The 23,189-nt window shown below is 38.5% G+C and overlaps 1 protein-coding gene across 2 annotated transcripts in view; it reads left to right on the top strand.

The window, feature by feature from the left end:
• Positions 1–23,189, top strand: part of DPY19L4 (dpy-19 like 4) — a 33,532-nt gene that overhangs the window by 1,963 nt on the left and 8,380 nt on the right. For both annotated transcript variants that reach the window (XM_030493989.2, XM_030493997.1), the window contains exons 2-16: positions 1,475–1,582; positions 2,543–2,667; positions 3,244–3,334; positions 5,083–5,204; positions 6,035–6,180; positions 7,973–8,096; positions 8,656–8,790; positions 10,058–10,189; positions 10,280–10,378; positions 11,595–11,668; positions 13,517–13,675; positions 15,881–16,000; positions 17,081–17,201; positions 18,641–18,697; positions 21,819–21,901. In XM_030493989.2, the coding sequence (XP_030349849.2) occupies positions 1,475–1,582; positions 2,543–2,667; positions 3,244–3,334; positions 5,083–5,204; positions 6,035–6,180; positions 7,973–8,096; positions 8,656–8,790; positions 10,058–10,189; positions 10,280–10,378; positions 11,595–11,668; positions 13,517–13,675; positions 15,881–16,000; positions 17,081–17,201; positions 18,641–18,697; positions 21,819–21,901 (1,696 nt within the window). The remainder of the gene's footprint in view (positions 1–1,474; positions 1,583–2,542; positions 2,668–3,243; positions 3,335–5,082; positions 5,205–6,034; positions 6,181–7,972; positions 8,097–8,655; positions 8,791–10,057; positions 10,190–10,279; positions 10,379–11,594; positions 11,669–13,516; positions 13,676–15,880; positions 16,001–17,080; positions 17,202–18,640; positions 18,698–21,818; positions 21,902–23,189) is intronic.

Below are 23,189 nucleotides of genomic sequence, written 5' to 3'. Positions count from 1 at the left end.
AATGACAAGGCTGGAGAGTTGTCTTTCTAAGCACATTTCTGCCCATTCTGTTGATGTAGTATCCCACCCCTCGTTTTATTTTGTGTGGTACAAGTAATTTTTAATGGCAGTGCGCTTGGTGTTTGTGTTGTTGATTAACTTCGTATACATGACATGAAGAAATACTGGTGTATATTTCATTTTGGATTTATGTCATGATAAATGTGATACTGAACATCCCAAACATTGTTTTGTTTAATATCTTTCCAGTTCTTGTCTTGTTAAAGAAGGTAGACATCTTCTGTTCATTCCATGAAAAATGTTACCACTGATATCTTGGTTTGCTCAGAATAATGTATAAATTGCTTTGAAAATCCTGTTAAAACACAAATACAGGTGTCCTGATACAAGCAGACACACTTTAACAGTTCATTTATATTACTATCTCTAGTTTCTAACTTTTAAATCTAAAAGTTGTGAGTTAAATATAGACTGATTTAGACTTGAAGTAATATACAACCAGAGTAATTGAAAGCTTTGTTGTGGGATGTGGAGATTGACATTTCACATTGGAAGTTGAATGGCTTTGTGAAAGAGCTGGTTTGAGTCCAGAGGAAATCAGTGGCTACAAGGTTTCTGGCAATGTTGGATGGTAGGTCAAATTGGCGAGCTAAATGTTCTGGAGCATGAGTTACAGTTAAACCTTTTCATCACACTTCAAAAATGACATTAGTGTTGTGGGATGTCATCTTTAATATAGTAATTATAATGGACTTTTTGCAGTGAGTCTTTTTGTATGGAGCCTTGCGCTCTGTGAATTACTCTCAGTAACTGTAAAATAAATGGGCCAGGGCTTCAAACTGCTGGTGTTTAGAGAAAACTTAACAGAAGCCGAAGAAGCACTCAGTCCTGTGATGTGATCTATGTAGTCTAGCAGAATAGGCTTTTTAATTATACATTAGGCTAAAAATTCTTAAATCTGCTTAGTTTTGAAAGTAGGAAAAAGGTGATATTCTATTTCCTTTATAAATGGCAGCTCAGTTGACAAGTAATGGACTAGCCCAATTTTTGTATTACAGTAACATGCTTAGTACACTTTTGTACTATAGCAACAGAAAACCACGATGAGAATAGAATGGAATTGGCACCAATTTCTCCCAGTGTCTGTATCAAGTTGTCATACCTACTACTTTCCTTCATTTGTGTAATACATTCACCATGGAATAAACCCGTTAGCTTCCAGTTTAGATTCAGAGCATGGCCTCAAGACTACTATTGGAATTTCTACGGAATAATATAGAAATTGATTTCTGTATTGTTATATTGTTTTTTCAGTTAGGCACGTGACGTGCATTTGGCAAAAAGACTCAATTAAAGTATCTGCTGTGGGACTGAATTGGTAGCGATAACTGGCTGTTACCTGCTGCTGTTTGGATCTCTCAGAGTGTGATTTTAGGTATTGTGTTGCAATAACTTAAAGAAAAAATGTCTTCAGGGGCAGCAGACCTACGACAGAGAAAGAAGCAAAACTGCATGGAATCTGACAAAATGGCTCCAGAGGAGAGAAACAAAGAAAACTCAAAGCTGGGAAGGTTGCCAAAATGTAAGCTACAGAATTTTTCGCCAACTTCTGATTTCTTCTTTTCATTATTCTTTTACATTTTATGGGAAGATATTTGTAGCACAGTAATTTATAACAGACTTATTTTGAGTTGGTTTTGTGAATGTGCAAGAAAAAACAGGCATGCACATTAGGATTCTTTAATAATGACGTTTTATGTATTGCAGAGTAGAATGGTAGTCCTGGATTGTTTCAGGGTGGGGTAGAGGAAGGGGGAAAGGCAGAGGGCTCAGGAATCTTACTGTTGTTACTATCTGAGTACAAATTGCGCCTGGAATGGTACTTTGGTTGGGAAGCTGAAAGACATGAAGTAATGGTACTGAAACACGAACAGATAAAAAGTCCGTACAGCTTTTCAAGAGGCAGAACTAAAACCAGGTGTAATTTTAGGCAAGCCCTCACCAAGCGACCAAAACCTTTTATGTTAGAAGTGCATACTAACTTGAGGGAGCTACAGGTGAAATAGGCATTCATTGAATAAGTTTGGTAAAATTCAGATTAGTTTCTTCCTCTTATTTAAAGCAGAATGGAAAATAGAATGTTTCACTATTGATGTTAGATGTGGTATCACCACCTCTTTCTGTTAACGTCTTTAAGAAGTTTGTGGTGTTGTGGGTAAAATCTAGAGTTTGCTCTGTTTATTTGAAAGAATTCCTTCTTGGAATTCATTTGGAAATAAAGCTTACTGGAATGGAGAGAAATTTGCAGGATAGTGTGTATTTTATCTGAGAGTCCTGTGAAGGAATGGTAACAACTGGGAAAGAAAACTCTGCAGGACAGAAGTAACAAACCGATTCTTGATGTATCTGTGCTGCTGCTGCTGGTGTGATAATTCTGATGCCAGTAAGTTTATTTGCAGTTCAGAAATGGGTCTTAGGCAGGGCATACTGTTTGCTTCTAAATCCTCCGGACTATTTTAGCTTTTTCACTGTCCCTTTTCAGATATGTTAATTCAGCGATTTGCGAAACTTTTCTTTGGCTGTCTTGCGGCAGTCACTAGCGGGATGATGTATGCTGTGTACCTCTCAACCTATCATGAACGGAAATTCTGGTTTTCCAGCAGGCAGGTAAAAAAAATGTTAAACTACTGAAACAAAAGCCAAATTGTGTCCCTGAAATCAAAGCTGATCCATGTCAGGCTGGAACTACTTGCTTGCAGAATCAGGCCTCTGTCTTTGATATGGTCTCCTTTTTTTGTTTTCTTTCTTTCTTTCCTATATCGTTGAAATACCTTTCTAAAATTTGGAGGAAAAAAAAAATGAAGCGTGCTGGGACTGTATAAACTAAATAACAGGAATGTATGGTTTTGTTTGGGCTTTTTTTTAAAGAACTGTATTATTTAGTGAAGTATGGAAAGTTGAGTGAAATTCAGGTTTGTGATATGAAAGGATCCTGTGTGTCTTATGCTGTCATACGATGTGGTTTTGCATTGCTCTGATTCCAAGCATGTTTGCTAAGTTATAGAGAGCATTATGTATCTGACAGAGGTGCTGTGAAGATTAATGTTTTGTGGAATACTTTGAAGATATACAGTGGAGTCGTAACCATGTGCTGTGTTACAAAACCGGTCTATCTGAAAATATATAGTCTCCTATGGGAAGAGATTGCAGGAGGTGAATATATATATATTTTTTTTTTCCTAGGAACTTGAACGAGAAATTACATTTCAGGGTGACAGCGCCATTTATTACTCATTCTATAAAGAACTGCTAAAGGCTCCTTCCTTTGAAAGAGGTACAAAACCTGTTTGTTTTAGTAACCTTGAAAAGTCCTGTTCCTTTTGGAGACAGTAAAAAACTCCTGCAGACTGGGGAGACTGATTTTATGCTTTTAATAGGTGTACCAGTCAGATTAATTCAAAACCGCATGCTGTTCTAACTTTTCAGTGCCTTTTAAAAAACAATACACATCTATCCTGTATTCCAGCAGATGGCCTTTAATCAGTATTCTGTAATAGGATTAATATTACCCCATACAGAAGTTATCGTTGGGTTTGCCTATGCTACATAGTGGATTTTCTGCAGTGTAAGCATAATTTATGTTTAATTTGGAAAGAGAATGGAAATTACTGTTTTCCATCCTCTGCCAGAAGATGGAACGGTTTCTGTCAAGAGTTGGTCTGCTCCATCCTGTCCCTGCCAGAGGTTTCTACTCCTGTCAGCTGTGATGAGTAGATGTGGATGAGCACTAAGGGGTGGGGACAGAAACCAAAACAAAGGTGAACAAACTGAGTGGCGATGGTTTCTCCTTCCTTTGCTCTCTTGCTTTCTATCCTGCACTGGCTCTGGATCTCACAGACCCTAGTTCCCTAAACCAGCAGAAAACTAAAGCAGTGAAAAGACAATGGAACACTTTCATCCTGGTTTAGTGAATTCGGAAGGGCACCAGGGCTGCATGGGGAAAAGCCAGGAAAGAAGAGAGAGTGAACAGCCCTATCTCAACGTGGTCGGTTGTTGATTCAGCTCAGTCCCTCATGAAACCTCATCTGAAGTCAGTTGAACTTTGTAGATAGAATTTTATTGTTTGAACAGTTTCCCAGCTGATGTAAAGCACGTCAGCAGTAGATAATAGGTCTTTGGTACAGTCAGTTCCTCATTATTTGGGGAGATTACCCATGCTGTGAATAGATGGACTGCCTTATTCAGACATGCTGCCTCTGCAAACAGGTAGATTCATATGTCTACTAAGTATTATGGGGGCAGTTTTCAAAGGTGTTTCATAGCTGTGCTGAACCCACTTTTAAGTCCTGCAAGACCTGATTTGGCTTGCAGAGAACCAGCTGCAGACCATAGACATACCAAGACAGGCTCGGAGCTGGAAACAGTTATCTTGTGTGGCTGTTCCACTGATGTTGGGTTTTTGTGTGTCGTGTCCCACCCTCCAATTTGGATTAATTTTTCTCTTGCCTCTATTATCCTAAGTAATGATAAGTCTTTAATTATAATATTTCAGAATGATGTGTCCTTCAAGTCTGCCAGCTTCAATTTCATCTCAATCCCATACAAAGGCTTGTTGTGTTAAGTGATTCTTAGAAGTCTCAGAAATGTGAGGCTGAAAAGGGTGACAAGGCCACCATATCTGACCTCTTTGTGGGGACAGGTTTAGTACATCCTGCTCATCCCTGTTAGCTCTTTGTCTCACTTAAGAACCTCCTGTGAAGGTGATCTTCACATGTAGGTAGGTGGTTCCTGGGCTGTATCAGTATGTTACTGAAAAGTTACAGTATGTTACGCTTCAGCTGGTTAGTTTTGGGTCCTCTGTTTAAAAGCTAGATCAGAAAATGGTAACAACTCTGTTACTACATCAGTAGAGTGGAATGGCATCTGGCACAGGAATTTCTCCTTCCTTTAAAATTACAAGAGCTGAATCAGTCAGTAGCTTTAATAAGTGAATATTTCCCCCTACATTTGAATATACTTTCACCTCTTTTAAGAACAGCAATAGTAATTAATTCCAAGAGTAATATATTTTTTTTTCTATAGGTGTTTATGAGTTGACACACAACAATAAGACAGTATCACTGAAGACGATAAATGCAGTCCAGCAAATGACTTTGTACCCAGAGTTGATTGCCAGTGTTTTGTATCAAGCATCTGGTAGCGAAGTATGTGCATTTCTCCTTCTTTCGGGGCTTTCATTATGGTTGTGTATGTATGAGACTTTCTATGCTGTATACAATAAACACATGCCGTTTTTGTTGAATTAATTGAGCTAAGCCTCTCACCAGGTCCAGGTTCTCCTCAATTCTGATCAGTTTCTGACATAGGATTTTTGGGGGTTTATATGCACTAAACTTTTCTGTCTGTTACTCTTCTACAAACTGCTTAGAAATGTGGAGAGTATCTGTGCTATCCATTAAAAACAGGAAAGTTAGCTCCTTCAGAGTATGAAGTCTGTTATAGTGGTACCTGTCTCTGCCTATTCCTATATAGGTAAAAGGGGAAAAAACTTTTGGAGATAAACCTTTAGTCTCTTTCTGCTCTGCTCAGGCTTTGTTCAGCTTATGCTGCATACCTGTATCCTCTCTCATTAATGTTTCTTTTTATTATCTATTTATTTTGGAACCTTTTTTGCCCACATCTTTACTTCTCCAAGTTCCTCCCCTACATAATTTCTTCCAGTAATCCTGTGAACTTTATATCTCACTGCAGTATAGATTTATTAAATCTGACACATACAATGTTCATGCTAAAGCAAATACAGAAATGATGGCACCAGCAAGCCAAGTCCTGAAGTGCTTTTAATTCACACTGCTTTGTTCTCCCCGAGCCCAAAATATAAGCATGCTCAATACTTTTCTAGAACAGGGGCCATCTCTTACCTGTTTGTAAAGCACCTAGCACACTGTTAGCAGTATGCAAATAGTAAATAGTAATCATTTCCAGCTTCAGCTCAGTTGCCGCTATGTCTCTTCGTTTTTATTTGTAATTTCAGGAAGTTATTGAACCAGTGTATTTCTACATTGGTATAGTTTTTGGACTGCAGGGAATTTACGTGACTGCATTGTTTGTAACCAGTTGGGTTATGAGTGGGACTTGGCTGGCAGGAATGCTGACTGTAGCATGGTTCATTATTAACAGGTAAGAAAAACATCTTTATACAATTTGGTTTGTCAATAAGGCGTTTTAAAATACTAGAGGGGATTGAAATGCTTCCTATTAAACTTTGTGTTCTCATTGTGTGAGCAAGCTTTTGTGCTGAATACTAAACATTTCCCAGAGATGCACCGATTCTCATGATGCTTTTATTAATGGAAAGGCCTCCTGTTGTCCAAACCAACCATGCTGCCAGTTGAACTGATTTTATGTACGTGTGTGAATACAGGAGTGTTCTCACACAATTCCATTTTGCAAAAACATTCTCAGAAAGTTTTGGTTTTGTGCTGGTGAAGAATGAAAACAAATTTCTGAAGTTGCTGTAAAACAGAATTGCTCTCTGTGGTCAGCTCTAAATGTTGTGACTGTTCTGTTGTTTAGAAGGAAATGACCAAGGGCATTTTTCTTGTGAAGAGTCTTTGATATGTTTTTTTTTAATCTGCTTTTTGTAGTGGGTTTTTGTGCAAAGTGGAATCTTAGAATCTCCTGATCTCAAGTTGGGGGTTTTTTATATTCTAAAACATTTCACTTGCAAGAAAATGTCCCTTATGAAATACCACTATAATAGGGAGCCTCATTTGGGCAATGAGAACTTTTGTTCAGGCTCCTGATCTGTTACCAAGTAGCTCTGGGGCTTTCTGTGAACTTGAGAGCACTTGAAAGAAAAGAGCTACAGAGGAGCAACCTTTAAAGTTGAACTGTTGGGAAGCATCTTTTAGGAGTGTGAAGTCATTATGACCAAATCTGTGATTAGTAGCTAAGAATACTGTTCATCAAGCTAATGTGAACAGTGGAAAGAAGGGGAAAAAAAGGTGAATAAATCTGTATTTCTTTTAACAGGAAAGAAGATTAAACAATATTAACAAATTGAAAGGTCTAGTAGTTAAAAAAGCTCCAAATACGACTCTGTAAGAGGCTTCAGAGGTAAAAATGAAAGGTGACGCTTTCAAATACCTAAATGATAAAGGAGCTTGAGGCTCCTTTTTAAAAGCATAGTAGGCACAAAGAAGACTATGTACCTCTGAAACTGATACCTTTGATCACATTTGAAAGTGTGACTTGTGCTTCTAAGTCATTTTAGCACTTTTTAAAACTTTCTCCTACAGCTCTAATTGTGCAGATACTGTCAAGTGATTCCATGAGAAGACCCTGCATGCTCCCCATCCGTCTTTAATCTCTTGTTTTGCTGGGCAGAATTTTCCCTGTAGACAGAGTATCTGCTGGTGCTGCTGCTATGAGGGAGCACTACTTTGGATTCTAAGTATGTTGTGCTCAACCACCTAAATCACTTACTTAAAATCTATTGTATGAGATCTGAAAGGAATCCTCTCTCAGCTGTGAGCTGATTTTCACTGTAATGTGAAAGCTGCTGTTTCAGTAGTGGTTCCCTGCCTATGACATAAGACCGTTTAGCACTGCTTGTGGCCACAGGAGGCTCTGTTGTCATAGTGCTGGTTGGCAGGAACAGCATATGGTGTGTCCAGCTCGCACAGTGATGTGGTGGGTCAGAAAAGGCTGGAGGCAGATGCTTTTTGTCTTCAGTCCTATAAACACCACCTAATAAGGAGACCTGCTGAATAAATGAGTAGAGTTTGGACCTTCCATGCTGATCTTTGTGACCTGTATCAGCAGTAAAATTGTGTCAGTATTACTTGACACCTACTACAGGAATAGGTTGCTTGCAAGGCCACACCGATAGCTGGAAGTGACATTTAGGCTTTCCTTGATATTTTTGTTCCATAAATATTTTAATAATTTTGTTTGTACTTTATTCTAGGACAGACACAACAAGAATTGATTACTCCATACCATCAAGGGAAAATTGGGCTTTGCCATATTTTGCATGTCAAGTAGCAGCTCTCACAGGCTATTTAAAAAAAACCCTAAATTGTTCTGCTGAGGTAAAGCAAAATTAATTTCTTAATAAAAAGTTGCTGGTAGAACTGTGCTCTGGAGTAGTTACCTTTGTCACTATTGCCCTACTAGGCAGAAAACAGTAGATGTTTTGTTTGTTCTTTTCAAAACAGCCACTTGGATTTCACGTAGGCATGTGCAGTTTTTGCTGATGGACTCTTGCCCTGCCCTGTTATGCCCCCATGAGGGATCAGAGTGAACAGTGTAGTGACGAGCTGTTTAAAATAAACTGACGCAGAATTTTTCTCACTATGTAAACTATTTTGTTGCTCTTCCTGTTGCTCGGAGAAGATGGTGGTAATTTCCTTTCCCTGTCTCTCTGTCAAAAATGTTTCTTCTGATTGGCTTGAAATATATTTGAATGTTTCAGTAAGTACTTGCTTCCATCTGAGAACATTACATATGTCTGAAGTCAGTATTTTAATTATTTCCTAAATTAATTAATTAATTTCCATAGATTCTGTTTTAATGACCTCTCAGTTACTTAGTAACAGAGATGCATAGGTATGAAATTAATGCTTTTTTGTTTTTCTTTTTTTTCTCTAGAAGTTTTGTTACCTTTTGGTGAGTGCTTCAACATACACCTTCATGATGATGTGGGAATACAGTCATTATCTCCTGTTTGTCCAGGCTGTTTCTCTTTTTCTGCTAGACAGCTTTGCCCTAGCACAGACAGAAAAGGTACTAGAATTCTTCAACTTACTGGTAGCTGGGGACTTAAATACAGCCTCAGAGGTGCATACCATAAATACTGCTCAGGAGCAACAAAGGGCACAGACTGAGTGGTGCCTTCAGTGTCTTGCAGCCTGAGTCCAGCTGATGTACATGTCATGTCCCTCAGAAGAATACAATGGCTTCAAACTTACTGTCTTTTGGACTACTTGTGTTTGGGACAGCTTTCCTAACAGAAGGGTCAGAAGATAAACAAAGCTTCTAAGACCTGGAACATCCTTGGAGAGCTGAAAAAGTGATGAATGATACTCAGTCATGCATCTTCCTTGGCCTAGCTGCCTCTTTTCTTTCCTATTCACACTAGGGTGGGGCTGACCAAAATCTGTTCTGTTGGCTCTGTACAGTTAAAGGGCTCATTTTCACCCTGAATGGCCCACCCTGTACTGATTTAGCCCCTAAATAGTCTAGACAGATGCTGAAGGCAAATTGATTTTTCAAGACAATAAAGTATTTTAATTTATTCTGTAAAATCATTCTTAGCAGTGTTGCAACAACGACACAATTTTACTTTGCCTGTTGCAATGGTATATCTGCTACTTTGTACATGTGTGCCTTCTAGTTTTATTAGACGTAACTTCTGTTTCAAACTGCATGCGATTCTAATTCATCACTTCTTATTTCAGTTGCTTTTTTCCTGTTCCTCATCGGTGGGAAATGTTTGATCTATTTTAGTTCAAAGCAAGCTCCTTAAAATATAATGGAGAAGACGGGTGTTTTGGTAAAGAATTGAGTATCAGGGTTTATAAGATCTGCTTATCGATTAGTAAATAACAAAGTATCGGTAACAATCTGTGTATTCCTGAGGTAGGTTAAAGTAACAGTTTATTGTGAGGGCAAGGAAAGTGCATGTTTATGGTAGTCAGCTCTCACACAAATTATGTGTTCATACTGTTGCTTTGTGGTTACTGCTTCATGCTGCATTGCAGTGAGGTGTTACAGAACGGGGAGACCTTGTAAAATACTACCACTGTGGGCATTTTTACAGAATTCTTGCGAAGTAGTTGTGCACCAGTTACTGAGGCTGACCAGGATCATTTTGATGTGAAATGCTTTACAGAGCCAAACAGTACCCTGCTAGATTCATGGGTTGGAGGATAGAGATCCATTAATCCCCCGATTAACAGAGGAATGGAGTGACCTATCTACTGCTCTAAAAAGCAAGACATATATCCACTGTGATTTTGTTTTACAATGTTTTATTTTGTTTCTTCAACAGGTGCATGAAGTATACAAAATCTATTTGTTTTCTCTCTTCTTGGGGTACCTCTTGCAGTTTGAAAATTCAGCCTTACTAGTGTCACCATTACTGAGTCTCATAGCAGCTTTAATGCTCTCTAAATGCCTTCAGGTAACTAGACTTTCCTCCAACTCTGAGTGTAGTTTTTATTATTTAAGCTGAACTCTAAATAATTATGGCTTTCTTAAAATATTTTTACAGATGAATATGAAAAAAGGTACATTTATGTCAAGATTGCTGAAAATAATGTACATTTATTTAGTACTCACAATAACAGTGACACTAAACTTCTTACTAAAGGTAAGATTCTTCTGAAAAAAGGGGATTTTAATTATCAAGATCTAAATGGAAAGTTGCAGATGTATCTTGGGTAAGTCTTTTTGAAGTGTTGCTTATCTACTGATCTGAGAGGTCATAACTTAATTCATAGCAAATTGGAGTACTAAAAATGAGTCATTTTGTATCTATATAAAAAGTCTTTATCTAAGAACATGAGCAGCTGGTTTTTGTTGGGGTTTTGGTCTTTTGTTGAGGTTAAAGCACAGTATAGAAATAACTTTAAATCACACTTTAGTTATTTCATAAATGTGGGTTTTGTCATAACTTGTGTGGCACCTACAAACTGGTCTGAATGTTAAAACAATATTCTTGTGCAGAGAGGACCTAGTAGCCAGGAACAGGTATGTGTAGGTAGGTGTTAATTTTCAATTAAATTTCAACTAGAACATGAGAACAGAGACTTTTACTTGATGCAGGAATCAGCTAGAGGTTGAGATTACACAATGGGATTTTAGCCTGGTCTTGTATTCTGGTTAGCAACTCCCTCTTGCTGGCTCTAGTCTTTTACTTAATTTATTGTGCTTTTGCTCTATGTCTCAAAGTTACCTTGGTCATGTTAGTTAACAGTATCAATTTAAAAATAAAGAAGCTAGTGAACCCAAAAAAGTCTGAGAGAATGCTCAGATATGATTGTTTTCTTGTGCCACCCAGACTGGCTAGCCTTGCTGTGTCTCCAGGAAGATAAAACCTAACCTTGAAAAATATGAGTTCAATAACGTGGACAGTACACAGAACTTTTGGCTGCTCAAACAATTTATGTGAAGATTACAAATGCTCATAACTCTTGCTAGGCTGCAATCCTGTTGTTTAGTGGAGCCAAGCACAATGTTCTTTGGCTAGCTTGGGTGTCAGTCAGTATCTGTATTTCATGATCCTTCTTACACTGCTCAGTAGTCTTTTGACAACTTATTGACAGCTTTTCACTTGCCCTTCTGTTGAGGTGCATGGATGAAATGGAGTGATACTCTAAAGGAAACCCTGAAGGCAGATTTATTTAAGTGAAGATTCACAATACTAAACCAGTACCTTAGTTGGCAGACTTAATCCCATTTGTTAGTTTTGACTAAATCTTGAATAGTTGATTGTACCCTGCCATTTTGTAATCTGAATGAAGTGACTGCATGAAAGCTGCTTCCAGCACTTGGTAAGATTTTTTCTCTGCTAAATTAATTTTCAGATGTTTGTTCCTCATAAAGAAAATGAGCATTTGCTGAAGTTCATTGAAGTAAAACTTGGCTTAAACACAACTAAGTAAGTTTTTAAACTCTTTGTACCTTCTAAGATATCCAAACTTCTGAAGCTGCTCTGAGAAGTGTAAAATTTAGTGGCTTCTGAGAATTTTGTAGAGGAGTTAAGGAAACAGTTTCTGTTTGTCACCTGGTTTTAAGATTGAATCAACAAAAAACGCACACACAGAATTTACTTATGATTTTGAGGCTGCTGAAGCACCCCAATATTTTTCATGCCTTGGGGTGAAAGCATTTCATAAATTTTTGTTTTCTTTTGATGTTGAAGAGCAAAAACTTTCTGTACCCTGCCTAGTGTTTCTAATAAGACTTGAAAGAAGAGATGATAGGGTAAAGGTGGTGGTAGTAACTTTTTATAGCCTGGAAAAGAAAGGACTCTGAAGAGTCATGAACTATCAATACTATCTCAAGACAGGGTTGGGTTGTGGGGGTTTATTTTTAGTTTTGCAACAATAACACCCCAACCCCATCCCCCCATCTATTTTGGAAGAAATTAGGACAAGGGACACCTTAGAAGTCAGAGGGAATTGTTGTATTCTAAGAAAAACTGTTTGCAACTCATCTGTAAGAGTTCAATGTTGGTCTACAAGAAGATGTCATGGCTGCAGATTTTTTGGGAAACTTCAAATGGAGTATTGGTAAGGACTAAGACACCTCCTGGACCCAAGCCAAGACTTGCAATTCTGTGCAGGAATTGGGACTCTCTTCTGGGAGCTGCATCTCTCTTACAAAACTACTTCACAGCCTTTCAGGGGAAGAAGTGGAAAATGACATCACACACAATTGGAATTGTTGGGGAATTTTTGGAAGACAACACGTAATGACATTGACTAATACATATTGTTTAACACACAGACATGCATGTTCTTAAGTGTTTTGCAAGAAAAGGAAGGACTGCTTCTGGTCAGAATTTCAGTTTATTCAGCTACCAGGTATTATGGATTTTACTTCCCCTCCCCCAGGGACTTGCTACATGTTACTTTCCAGGCTGCCAAACTCTGCAATGAAGCCAGTGATTGAGGCAAACTGTGTGCAACTATGCCTAGAAAATTGTTTAACTGTGGTTTTGAATTATGGTTTGCAGCATGAGAGCTTCAAGATCTGTCTTTTAAGGCCAGTTTGGACATGCCCAGCTGTTAATCTTTAAACTGATTCTGTCTAATTGAAAGTGGTTCAGTTCTTTAGTCTTCCTTTAATGGAAAAGAAAAAGAAATGAGGGAGGAAAGCGAAACAAAGTAAGACAAGAATGCATTCACAGCATCACGTGCTGCACCAGTTCCAAATGAGAATAAACACTGATAGTGCTTCTTGGCAGAGTATATAATCTTTCTGCTCATTAACTGAAAGAGAAGAATGATCAAGTGGGTTCAGCTACAGAACTAGAATTTCAGCATTGAGGATTCTATTCTTGGCAGTGCCTTGGGCTTGTTTGTGATCTCAGATGACCACTTTCCCTTCTTCATCTCCCTGTTTGGAATGTGGACAAGCATACCTTCTTGCATCAATATCTCTAAAATCTTAATCCACTGTGACAACAAAGTGCTTTGTGGTCCCCATAATGGAGTTATATGGGAGGCTGAGGTTTTGTGATATAAAAAAGCAGTAGTGTGATCTCTTCAGATCACAGGGTTTTTTTTTTGAAGGTGAGTTTTTGTCAGTGTCGTGGTTTAAGTTACTCTGAAGAGTACTTGCAAAGCAGTTTCAATTTATAAGAAGATAACTTCAGAGATGAATTTCAAATAGTTTCCTATTACATGACTAGGTTAAGCTGTGAATGGTTTTGTGCTGGGGTTATTTTTCTAATCTGTGGGGTATTGCTATTGTTTTTAATGGGATGTTTTTGCCTTACTAGGAATTTTACAATGAATTGGCTCCTTTGTCAAGAATCTCTTCAGGCACCCTCCCAAGACTTTTTTTTGCGACTAACGCAGTCATCACTGTTGCCTTTCTATATTTTAGTATTAATTATCTGCCTTTTTTCTGTAACTCAGGTCATTTTTAGGAGAATTTGGTAAGTAACTTATTTATACTGAGAAATACTAAGTTAAAAGTAAGAGTTCATGGATGTCTAAGTAAATGGTCATCATGTTTGTTGCTACAAAGTTTGTTGCCCCCATTGAACTTGACAGGGAGTAAGCACCAGAGGAAAGCCTTACCAGAGGCTTCTAAAGAAAGTCCTTTAGTGAGGAGCTTCTTGAGCATCCCTGCAGTCAGGACGGAGAATTGTCATTGGTTTGTTTCCCCACAGGTGCAATTTCTGCAGAGCTCTGACTAATGTTTAGTGACATGTTATGTCTCTTCCAGTCCGAGGGAGAAAGAGATTTTATCTGTTTCCACTTCCAACAACAAAGTTATGTGATTGTTACTGGAGAATTTGTTTCTCTGGTTTTGGGGTTTTACTGTTTTTTTTAAAGTTAACATACTATAAAGGATGACATGGGTGGAGTTGTGAGGAATTCAGATTACTAATCATAGAATCATAGAATAGTAAGGGTTGGAAAGGACCTTAAGATCATCTAGTTCCAAGCCCCTGCCATGGGCAGGGACACCTCGCACTAAACCATGTGGTCCAAGGCTCTGTCCAACCTGGCCTTGAACACCGCCAGGGATGGAGCATCCACAACCTCCCTGGGCAACCCATTCCAGTGCTTCACCACCCTCACTGTAAAGAACTTCTTCCTTATATCTAATTTAAACTTCCCCTGTTTAAGTTTGAAGCCATTACCCCTTGTCCTACCACTACAGTCCCTAAGGAAGAGTCCCTCCCCAGCATCCTTATAGGCCCCGTTCGGATACTGGAAGGCTGCTATGAGGTCTCTACGCAGCCTTCTCTTCTCCAGGCTGAACAGCCCCAACTCTCTCAGCCTGTCCTCATACGAGAGGTGCTCCAGCCCTCTTATCATCCTCGTGGCCCTCCTCTGGACTCGCTCCAACAGCTCCATGTCCTTTTTGTGTTGAGGACACCAGAACTGTACACAGTACTCCAAGTGAGGTCTCACGAGAGCAGAGTAGAGGGGCAGGATCACCTCCTTTGACCTGCTGGTCATGCTGCTTCACCTTTTTTTAAACTCTTGTTTACTGTGATAAGGTCCATCAGCCTTTGTTGCTTAGAACAGAGCTGAAGTAAAACTGAGTCAATTATTTTTAGCTTCTTAGTGATTCACAGTTCCCTTGAGAAAAGGTGTAGTGGAGCTGTCTGTTTATAGACTAAGAATAGCAACACTATATCCTAGTGTAACTTGTCTTGGAAACTCAATAGCTGGAGAATTATGTCTTCCTGGTAGAAGATGAATGGTGTAACTGCTCAGGTATTAGGGCAGATTTCTCACTTGTCTGCAGCAAAAATCAATAGATTTTCTCAAGGATCAAGATTTCTAATAGATAAAGATTATACTGCTATAAATGAAAATGTTTGTCAGGTGGATGTGTGATAGCATATTCAAAACAATGAAACAAACTTCTGATTTTTTGCTAGTGGTTGAAATAGCTATTTACTATTTTGTAATAAGCAGTGACTCCAGTATGTCCAACAGCTTTTTGAAAAAAAGCTTAAAATAAACCTTTTCCCCTCTTATTTCCATTTGTTGTGAGGAAGTTTATTGTAAAATTTTAACCTGAAATCACATCATAGTAGAATAAAATGTTATTTATTGTGTGCCTTGCTACTTCATTTGTAGAAGAACATTTGTTGTAAGATTTTGGTTATTATTTTTATTTATAATATACAACTAAAATTTATTATTATATGAATAAAAGCAGTTTTTGTTATCTTACTTTGTCATAAACTGGTATACGCATTCCCTACACATCGTACAGATTCCATAGTTCTTCACGAAGCTGATGATATGAAGAAACTTAGAACACATGTACAGCATGCTTCATCTAAATATTTGTGGAGTGTGCATGCTCTTAAATTATACTGTCTCTTGGTGCTAAATTACCTTAAAATAGGATTTATTGTCATGGGCAGTGATCCCATTGTATTAATTCACAGCCGTTGCTCCAGAGACGTTATAGTCTAAAGCAAAGGACAGAGGGTACTGATAGATCACTGATGAAGTACAAGAACCAAACAAGCAGTGCAACAATATTGTATGATATGACATAGAATGATCTCAATGTACTGCTGACTTAAGGGTCATAGAATTATTTTTATTGGCACCTCTGCCTGAGATAATGTCTGAATTAAGTGATGTTTCATTTTCTCCAACTGCAGTGGTGAACCACTGAAAGAGACAGTTAAACTTGAGGATGGTCGAATTGGAGAGAGGCCAGAAATAGTTTATCATGTAATTCACACAATTTTACTTGGTTGTCTAGCGATGTGTTTGGAAGGGTAAGTCTGATTTTGATGTATCTCTTTTGAAAGCAACAGAGTTTCTAACTAGACATGATTCACCATTCCTGCCTTTGAAATTCACGCCTTTTCAGAAACGTATTTGGCATATTGTGGTACTATATGTTAGTTAGCAGGGGAGACAGCAAAGATCATTTTGACTATAAATGGGATACAGGTATATGATGAATTGTGCTTGGTCTCATTGACCTGTTTTCCAAGCTTTAATGCAGCCAAAATCCAAGGCGTTAATTGAAGCAAGTTTTAATAACTTTCTTTATGGCATTTAAATGTAGAACTGTGCTGTAATTCTTTTAATATTGTCTTCTAGCAAGGTGTTACGTAGTGTTTTGATGAACAGTGTATGTTCTGGAATATTGGGACATAGAAGATTTCTTATCCATCTTCTTGTGTCTAAGCAGTAGCAAAATTATTTTCAAAGGTATTGTGTTAGTCCTTAAAGCTACAGAAGCTAATATTTGGAAAACATAATTGTTCTAATCTTGGCTCTCAGCTAAATCAGCTTGAAGATGGCAGGCTTGTATTACGCTCATTGTACTAAAATGTGAATATTCACAAATTCTTAAAGTGAGCAGACTGTTGTGTCACTATGTAGTTGTTTTAACTTGACTGGTCTATCCCGAAGAGTCGGACAATACCAGCAAATCGTAAATTGTTTATTAAATGTTTTCCTTTCCTTTCTTCAGGAACTCCCTTATAATACAGTTTCTGTACAGCTTTGCTGAATAGCTGTTTTTCATCCTTACTTGGCTGGAAAATAGCAACAGTCAAGTGGCTTTGCTAGTGTCTTTGTTTTTCCTTCATTCTCCCCTGAACTCTGTGAACGATTTTGCCATATTTTACCTTGGATCTTGCTCCTACATCTTACAGCAGATAACCAGGTGCCTGCTCTTCTGCTAGAGATTTCCTTGGTTTACCCTTCAGTGCCATCAGATTTGATCTTGGATTGCTTGAACATCCAGACTGTGTTTGCAGTGAAAAAAATCTGAATGTTTTTATAAATAGCTTGAATACAGAGACATGTCACAGTCCCAGCTAAGTTATTGCAGTGTTTTTCAGAATGAAGTATTTATGGACGCCATATGTTTGCATGCTTGCTGCATTTGGTGTGTGCTCTCCTGAACTTTGGATGACGCTTTTCAAGTGGCTTCGACTGAAAGCTGTGCACCCAATATTGCTGGTGAGTTGCTGTTGCCAATGTCTTGGGAATTACAGCTAGCGAGCATATAACTTTCCAAACCACAATTACCTAAGACCTATAGAAGAACCCAGCAAAAGAGCATGTAGTTCTGTGAGCAGTGGATCTCATATAGTCCACTTTTTCTTTGTCTTCTGTTCTTAATATCACACTTCACATGTTCTCTGGTACCTGGTGATAAAGTTGTGTTCACACTACAGCCTTTCCTCATAAGAAGCAGGGCTGTCTTCATATCTCTTTCACTTACCTGTTTAATTTCTTTTAACAAACCTTTGAGACCTCAAGCTCTCTGTCACATTTAGTTGAGATTGGCCAAGAAAGCCAATTACTTCCTAAATTACTTTTTAGAAGTGGTGCAGGAGAACAAGTACAGGCATGCAGGCAAGCATTGATATAAGCCTTGTTTCACTAGGAAATGAGGCAAAAAATGTGGTAGTTAGGTGTATTTAATTGCTGAGAGTAAAGCTGCTTCATAAGAACTGGTAAGTGGAATTACTTTGCATAAGATTTGTTTACGTGTGGCCATTGTAGAGAAGTGTTGCAATTGGAGATGAGCTTGTGCTACAGTGCAAACAGCTCCCCTATTTCTAACCCTAGCTTTATTCTTAATATGTCAACAGTTGCTTTGTGTAATTTTTAGCAGCTTCGTACATTTGTTTTATTAATAAAATAAGGATATTACTTACCTTAATTTCAAGAGCCTTATAGGAATAAATACTTAAACAGAGATTCACTGTGTCACTTGTGAAAATGCCATACACTGTTTTATGAGAAATATTGACAGTGTTCTTCCAATCAAGAAGCAGCAATATGTTAACGTACATGGTAAACACATTGTTCTATATACCTTATGCTGTCTGCTATATAGACCTGCTTTTTTACTATAGTAGATAATGTTAATAGCATATTATCAAGATAATACCTTGTGTGCATTCCTTACTGAATGTCTCCTCTACCATGCAAATGATTTTCTCCTTTCTGCAAAACTGAAGAATGAGTTTCTGGGCTTTGCATATCAATATTGTTAATGTGAATGAAAGCATCAACAAGATCAAAGGTTTGAAATGCTTGTTTTGTGCTTTTTTTGTTTCTCAGATTCTCTCACTGCAGTTGTATGTCAGGTGTTTGCTTTCTTCTGTTCCCTACATCAAGTGCACATTGCATCGTTGTTACTTGGGTAGTAATTAACACTCCCCAGTATTGATGGTAAAGTTATCGTAGGTCAAATAAGTTCTTCCCTGTTAAATTATGCAAATTCTTGTTTGTGGAGAGTTTTTTGCCTGGTAGAAAACCACGAAATTTCACTTACTGTCACTCAAAGGTTTTGGCATAAATGTAGCTTTCTGTATGAGCAGAATCAACAGATAGTCCAAGGCTGGAGAACAGTGCATAATCCATTTCTTCTAACATGTATTTTCTAGGCTCTTATTCTGAGTATGGCAGTTCCCACAATAATTGGATTCAGCTTGTGGAAAGAGGTAAGAAAAGTACCTTTGTGCCTTTTTGTTTCGTACGTAGGCACAGTATGAGTCAAAATGATGAGCAAATGTAATGAAATATGCTTGGTGAAATTAAAGATATATATAAAAGCTGTCATGCATTGAAAGTATGTTTGGGTTTAGGGTTTTTTTTTTTATAACAAAACTGTTTACATTTTTCAGTATGAGTTATTTGACAGTTTAATTTGTTAATGATTGCTTACTGTAATTAAGTGTTTAAATGAAGGCTATTATAAGCGGCTGTTAGGCTTTGGATATATAAACTGGCTCAACAAAGAAAATACTGCCAAGTAAAAACTTAGGATATTGAAAACTGTGTTGCCCCAATCTTGGTTTTAGTGAGAAGGAGTGAGGTTAGATGGAAGGAAAATTACGGGGGGCCATATGCAAATAATCTTGAGAAGCTCCCATCAAATTATAATGGAGTTAAATCCTTCGTGCATGTTTAAAATAAATACTTAGTCCTTTATTGCAAGTCACAGGCACACCTAGGGGGAAGGGTATTTGGAAGTTATTTTTTAAACTTCTGTAAGTGCAAAGAATATGGGAAATACCCCGTAAAGTGTAACGCTCTGCTGTATTGATGTAGCTTCAAAATAGTTTGGATAGCTTTAGAAGAGTTCAAATATGAAAGCCAGCCTTGACCAACAGTATTGTAACACATTTTGTAACATCGATGTTGCCATAGAAATTTTGGTTGCAGTGTAATCTGACTCTTTACACATTTCTGCCAGAGCAGTAGATGTTCTCTTGAAAAAAACCTACAGTTGGCCAAAAGTATTATAAAATCTATTATAATAGAGGAAACTAGCTGACCAAATAATTCTGAGTTAAGGCTGGGCAGTGGATGGATTGAGAGCAGCCACAAGGAGAAGGACTTGGGGGTGTTGGGTGATGAAAAGCTCAGCATGAGCTGCAGTGTGTGTTTGCAGCCCAGAAAGCCAAATGTGTCCTGGGTTGCATGAAAAGGAGCATGGCCAGCAGGTCAAGGGAGGTGATTCTCCCCCTCTACCCTGCCCTTGTGAGACCCCACCTGCAGTCCTGCATTTGGCTCTGGGGCGCCAACACAAGAGGGACATGGACCTGCTTGAGCAAGTCCAGAGGACTGTGAAGGTGTTCAGGGGGCTGGAGCACCTCTCTGTGTGGTTTAAGCCCAGCCGGTAACTCAGAACCATGAAGATAAGCTGAGAGTTGGGCTTGTTCAGCCTGCAGAAGAGAAGACTCCAGGGAGACGTTATTGCAGGCTTCCAGTACCTATAGGAGGCCTAGAAGAAATCTGGAGAAGGACTTTTACAAGGGCATGTAGGGATAGGACAAGGGGAAATGGCTTTAAGCTGAAAGAGGGGAGATTTAGATTAGACATTAGGAAGAAATTCTTCACCGTGAGGGTGGTGAGGCACTGGCACAGGTTGCCCAGAGAAGCTGTGGCTGCCCCATCCCTGGCAGTGTTCAAGGCCAGGTTGGATGGGATTTTGAGCAACCTGGTCTAGTGGAAGGTGTCCCTGCCCATGGCAGGGGGTTGGAACTGGATGATCTTTAAGGTCCCTTCCAACCCAAACCATTCTGATTCTGATTCTTTTTTAATAAAAGCAGTGTGGAAGTTTGGACTCTAGGGGGCTTCATCCACCGCAGATCCAGCTTTTCCTTTTAAGCAGGGGTGAACACTTTGCTCTCTAGGTTCATAACTCATCCCTGAGTTTGAAAACTTTGATTAATAGTAATGGGACAGTGCACATGCCTTGAGGCTCTTAATCTGTTACCGTGGCTATAAATGGCTCAGTGTACAGCTCAGCATCTTTCTGCCTGGCCGCCTTCTGACTCAGTCTGGCACAGTCCCTCATCTAACTAGATTTTTCTAAGGGCTTTGATTGGTGAGTGAAGCTGGTTCTCCTTGGGGTGGCAGTAGCGGTTTCTCTTTCTGTCTGTCTATTGTTCTGGGGACAGATCAGGTCTATGTGTTACAGCACTGCTACAGCTTTCAGCTGCAATACGGACATATGGCAGCTGTTCTTGTGCTACCCTAACATGGCTGGTTGTGAACTGCAATCACTTGACAGCTGAATTGTCCAGGTAATGGGGGTAGAAACTCCTCAGTCAAAAGCAGGCTCCCACTTCTGACTGCCCGCTGTGGCTGTCCCCAACTAAGTAGCGCCTTTAGTCTGGCATAACCTGTAAACTTTATCCTTTTCAAAAAGAGCTGGTGTCCACCAGCTTTCACTTAGCATTTACAACAGTATGAACGTGCTTCAGCCTCTTGAGGCTGGCCAGCTTCTAGCTGTGCCTTCTTCAGGTAAACACTCAAAATAGCTAAAGGAGTGACAAAATCTCCCTTCTTAATGAAGGACCTGTTGTTCCTTCACCCCTCAAACCCAACGGGATGGGAAAGCTGTGGTGTGCAGGCTTGAAGTCTGGTCTGGTCTGGTCTGAAGGAGTTGGCATTCTGCTTGACTTCCCAGAATCCCTTCTCTTCCCAAAATGTTTTTCAAGAGTGTAAACTGAGATGTCCTACTTCCTCCAATATACTGTACTTTTCTTCACTGATTGAAGTAAAAACCAGAGGAAAGTCCAGGCACACTACCCACCTAATGCTCTTCTAGGAATTCTCTTTACTTCTGTCCTTCTTGCATCACATCTTTCTGACAAGTCACAACAGTCCAACCCCTCCTGCTCTAGCAAGTTTACTATGAGACGTTTGTCACCTTCTTGGTTCAGTGCCCTTATTTGTATGCATTTGTGTTCGAAAACCTGAACTATGGTTTTGATGCATTTAAGACCAGCTAAAGTTGATGAATGTTGTTGCCCTATAGGGTTTTTTTTGTGGTTGGTGTTTTTTGGTTGGTTTGTTTGTTTAATTATAAGCATTCTAATAAAATAGAGAGCTTTGAGAATTTGTGTTTAACATGCTTATTTTGGAGATGGTCTCCTGCTGTAAGGTAAATATAAACTATGTTTTGCAAAATACTCAAACAAAAATACCAATCAGGAGGGAAAGCTCAGATGAAATTCATTTTCTGTTGTGTTACTTAAAGACTTAAAGAATCTACAGAGCATCTCATTATATTATTTTAACTGTAAGTAACCAAAGATATGTTTCCATCAGTTTTTCCCTAGGATAATGTCAGAGCTTTCAGAACTACAAGAATTCTATGATCCTGATACAGTAGAACTTATGACATGGATAAAGTAAGTATGAAGTCCTACATTTCTATTTTACTGCTTTATGTCAGGGTATTTTTATCTCAGCATTTTGTGGAGCTGCCTCTATTAATCTGAGTTTTCCCTTGCTAAGACATTCCATGATGTATGGGAGGAGAAATATGTATTTTAAGTTTGGTATTATTCCCATGGAAAGAAACAGGAATTTATTTATCATTGATTACAAGAGGAGAAGATCCTGAAACACACAAGCAAATCATGTTTAATAGCATTGCTAAACCTAATTTCCAAATAAAGGTACTCGGCTCTTTGCGTGCTACCTCTTCAGTAATAAGAGGATTCGTGTTGACTCTCACGGTTCATGTGATGCCAACAGGGGGCGGAAACACTGCAGGTTTTGTGTGCATGAGCCAGTAAAATGAAATGCCTGGATGCCACCATTTAGACTTCAGTCAAGATACATACAATGTAACATGTATGATTCAAACTTCCCCTTTGACCAGAAAGCTGGAAGGGTTCTCACCTGTCTGGCTAGGCAGGGCATAGCAAATACTGAGCTATGTTATATAGTTCATACTGAGCCATATACATAGCTCATACCGAGTCAAGTTACTTTCACAGGTGTATATTTCTTCTTACCAAAAGTTTCAGAACTGGATTCTGGCCTCACTCAATCTAACGTTGAACTATGTCATTAGGAACTGCACTTCTCTGAAAATGAGATCCCCTGTGTTCAGATAACTTACCTTTGACTGGGTATTTTTTTAATATTATTTTCTGTGTCTATGTAGTCTTAATGTCAACCTGTTCATCTTCAGAAAAGGCAAGGCTGGTAATTATGGTGTTCCAGCCAATTTCTTCTTTCTGTTAATAGTAGTGTATGTTGTTTGCCACTGCTGTAGCTCTTCACAGCAGCAAATGGAATAATGCCAAGTACCTAATGGCTTTTACATTAGTCTGCATGTATTACACTTCAAGCACATAATTAATCATGGTGAATTGCATTGAGATTTGCTCAGCTAAGAGTAATTTGACTACCCTTATTTGTAGCAGCTGTTCATGTTTTTAATGAAAATAAAGATTTCTTTTTTAAGGATATACTTAGATATCCATATTGGAATTTTAATTGAATGTCATCAGTACAGTTTATTTTCTTAAGTTTTTTTCTCTGAAAATATAAGCTTATTTTGAATTTTCTCTGCAGGAAAAGTTGCACAAAGTCTGTAATAAAGTGTGACAATGACTGTTTTCTTTCACTTAAGCAGGAATGTGAATAATCAAAAGATGAAACCAAACCCAGAAACATAATTACTGT

This window comes from Strigops habroptila, chromosome 1 (assembly GCF_004027225.2).
Source record: "Strigops habroptila isolate Jane chromosome 1, bStrHab1.2.pri, whole genome shotgun sequence".
Classification (NCBI taxonomy): Eukaryota; Metazoa; Chordata; class Aves; order Psittaciformes; family Psittacidae; genus Strigops; species Strigops habroptila.
This window is presented reverse-complemented; position numbering and strand designations above follow the sequence as displayed.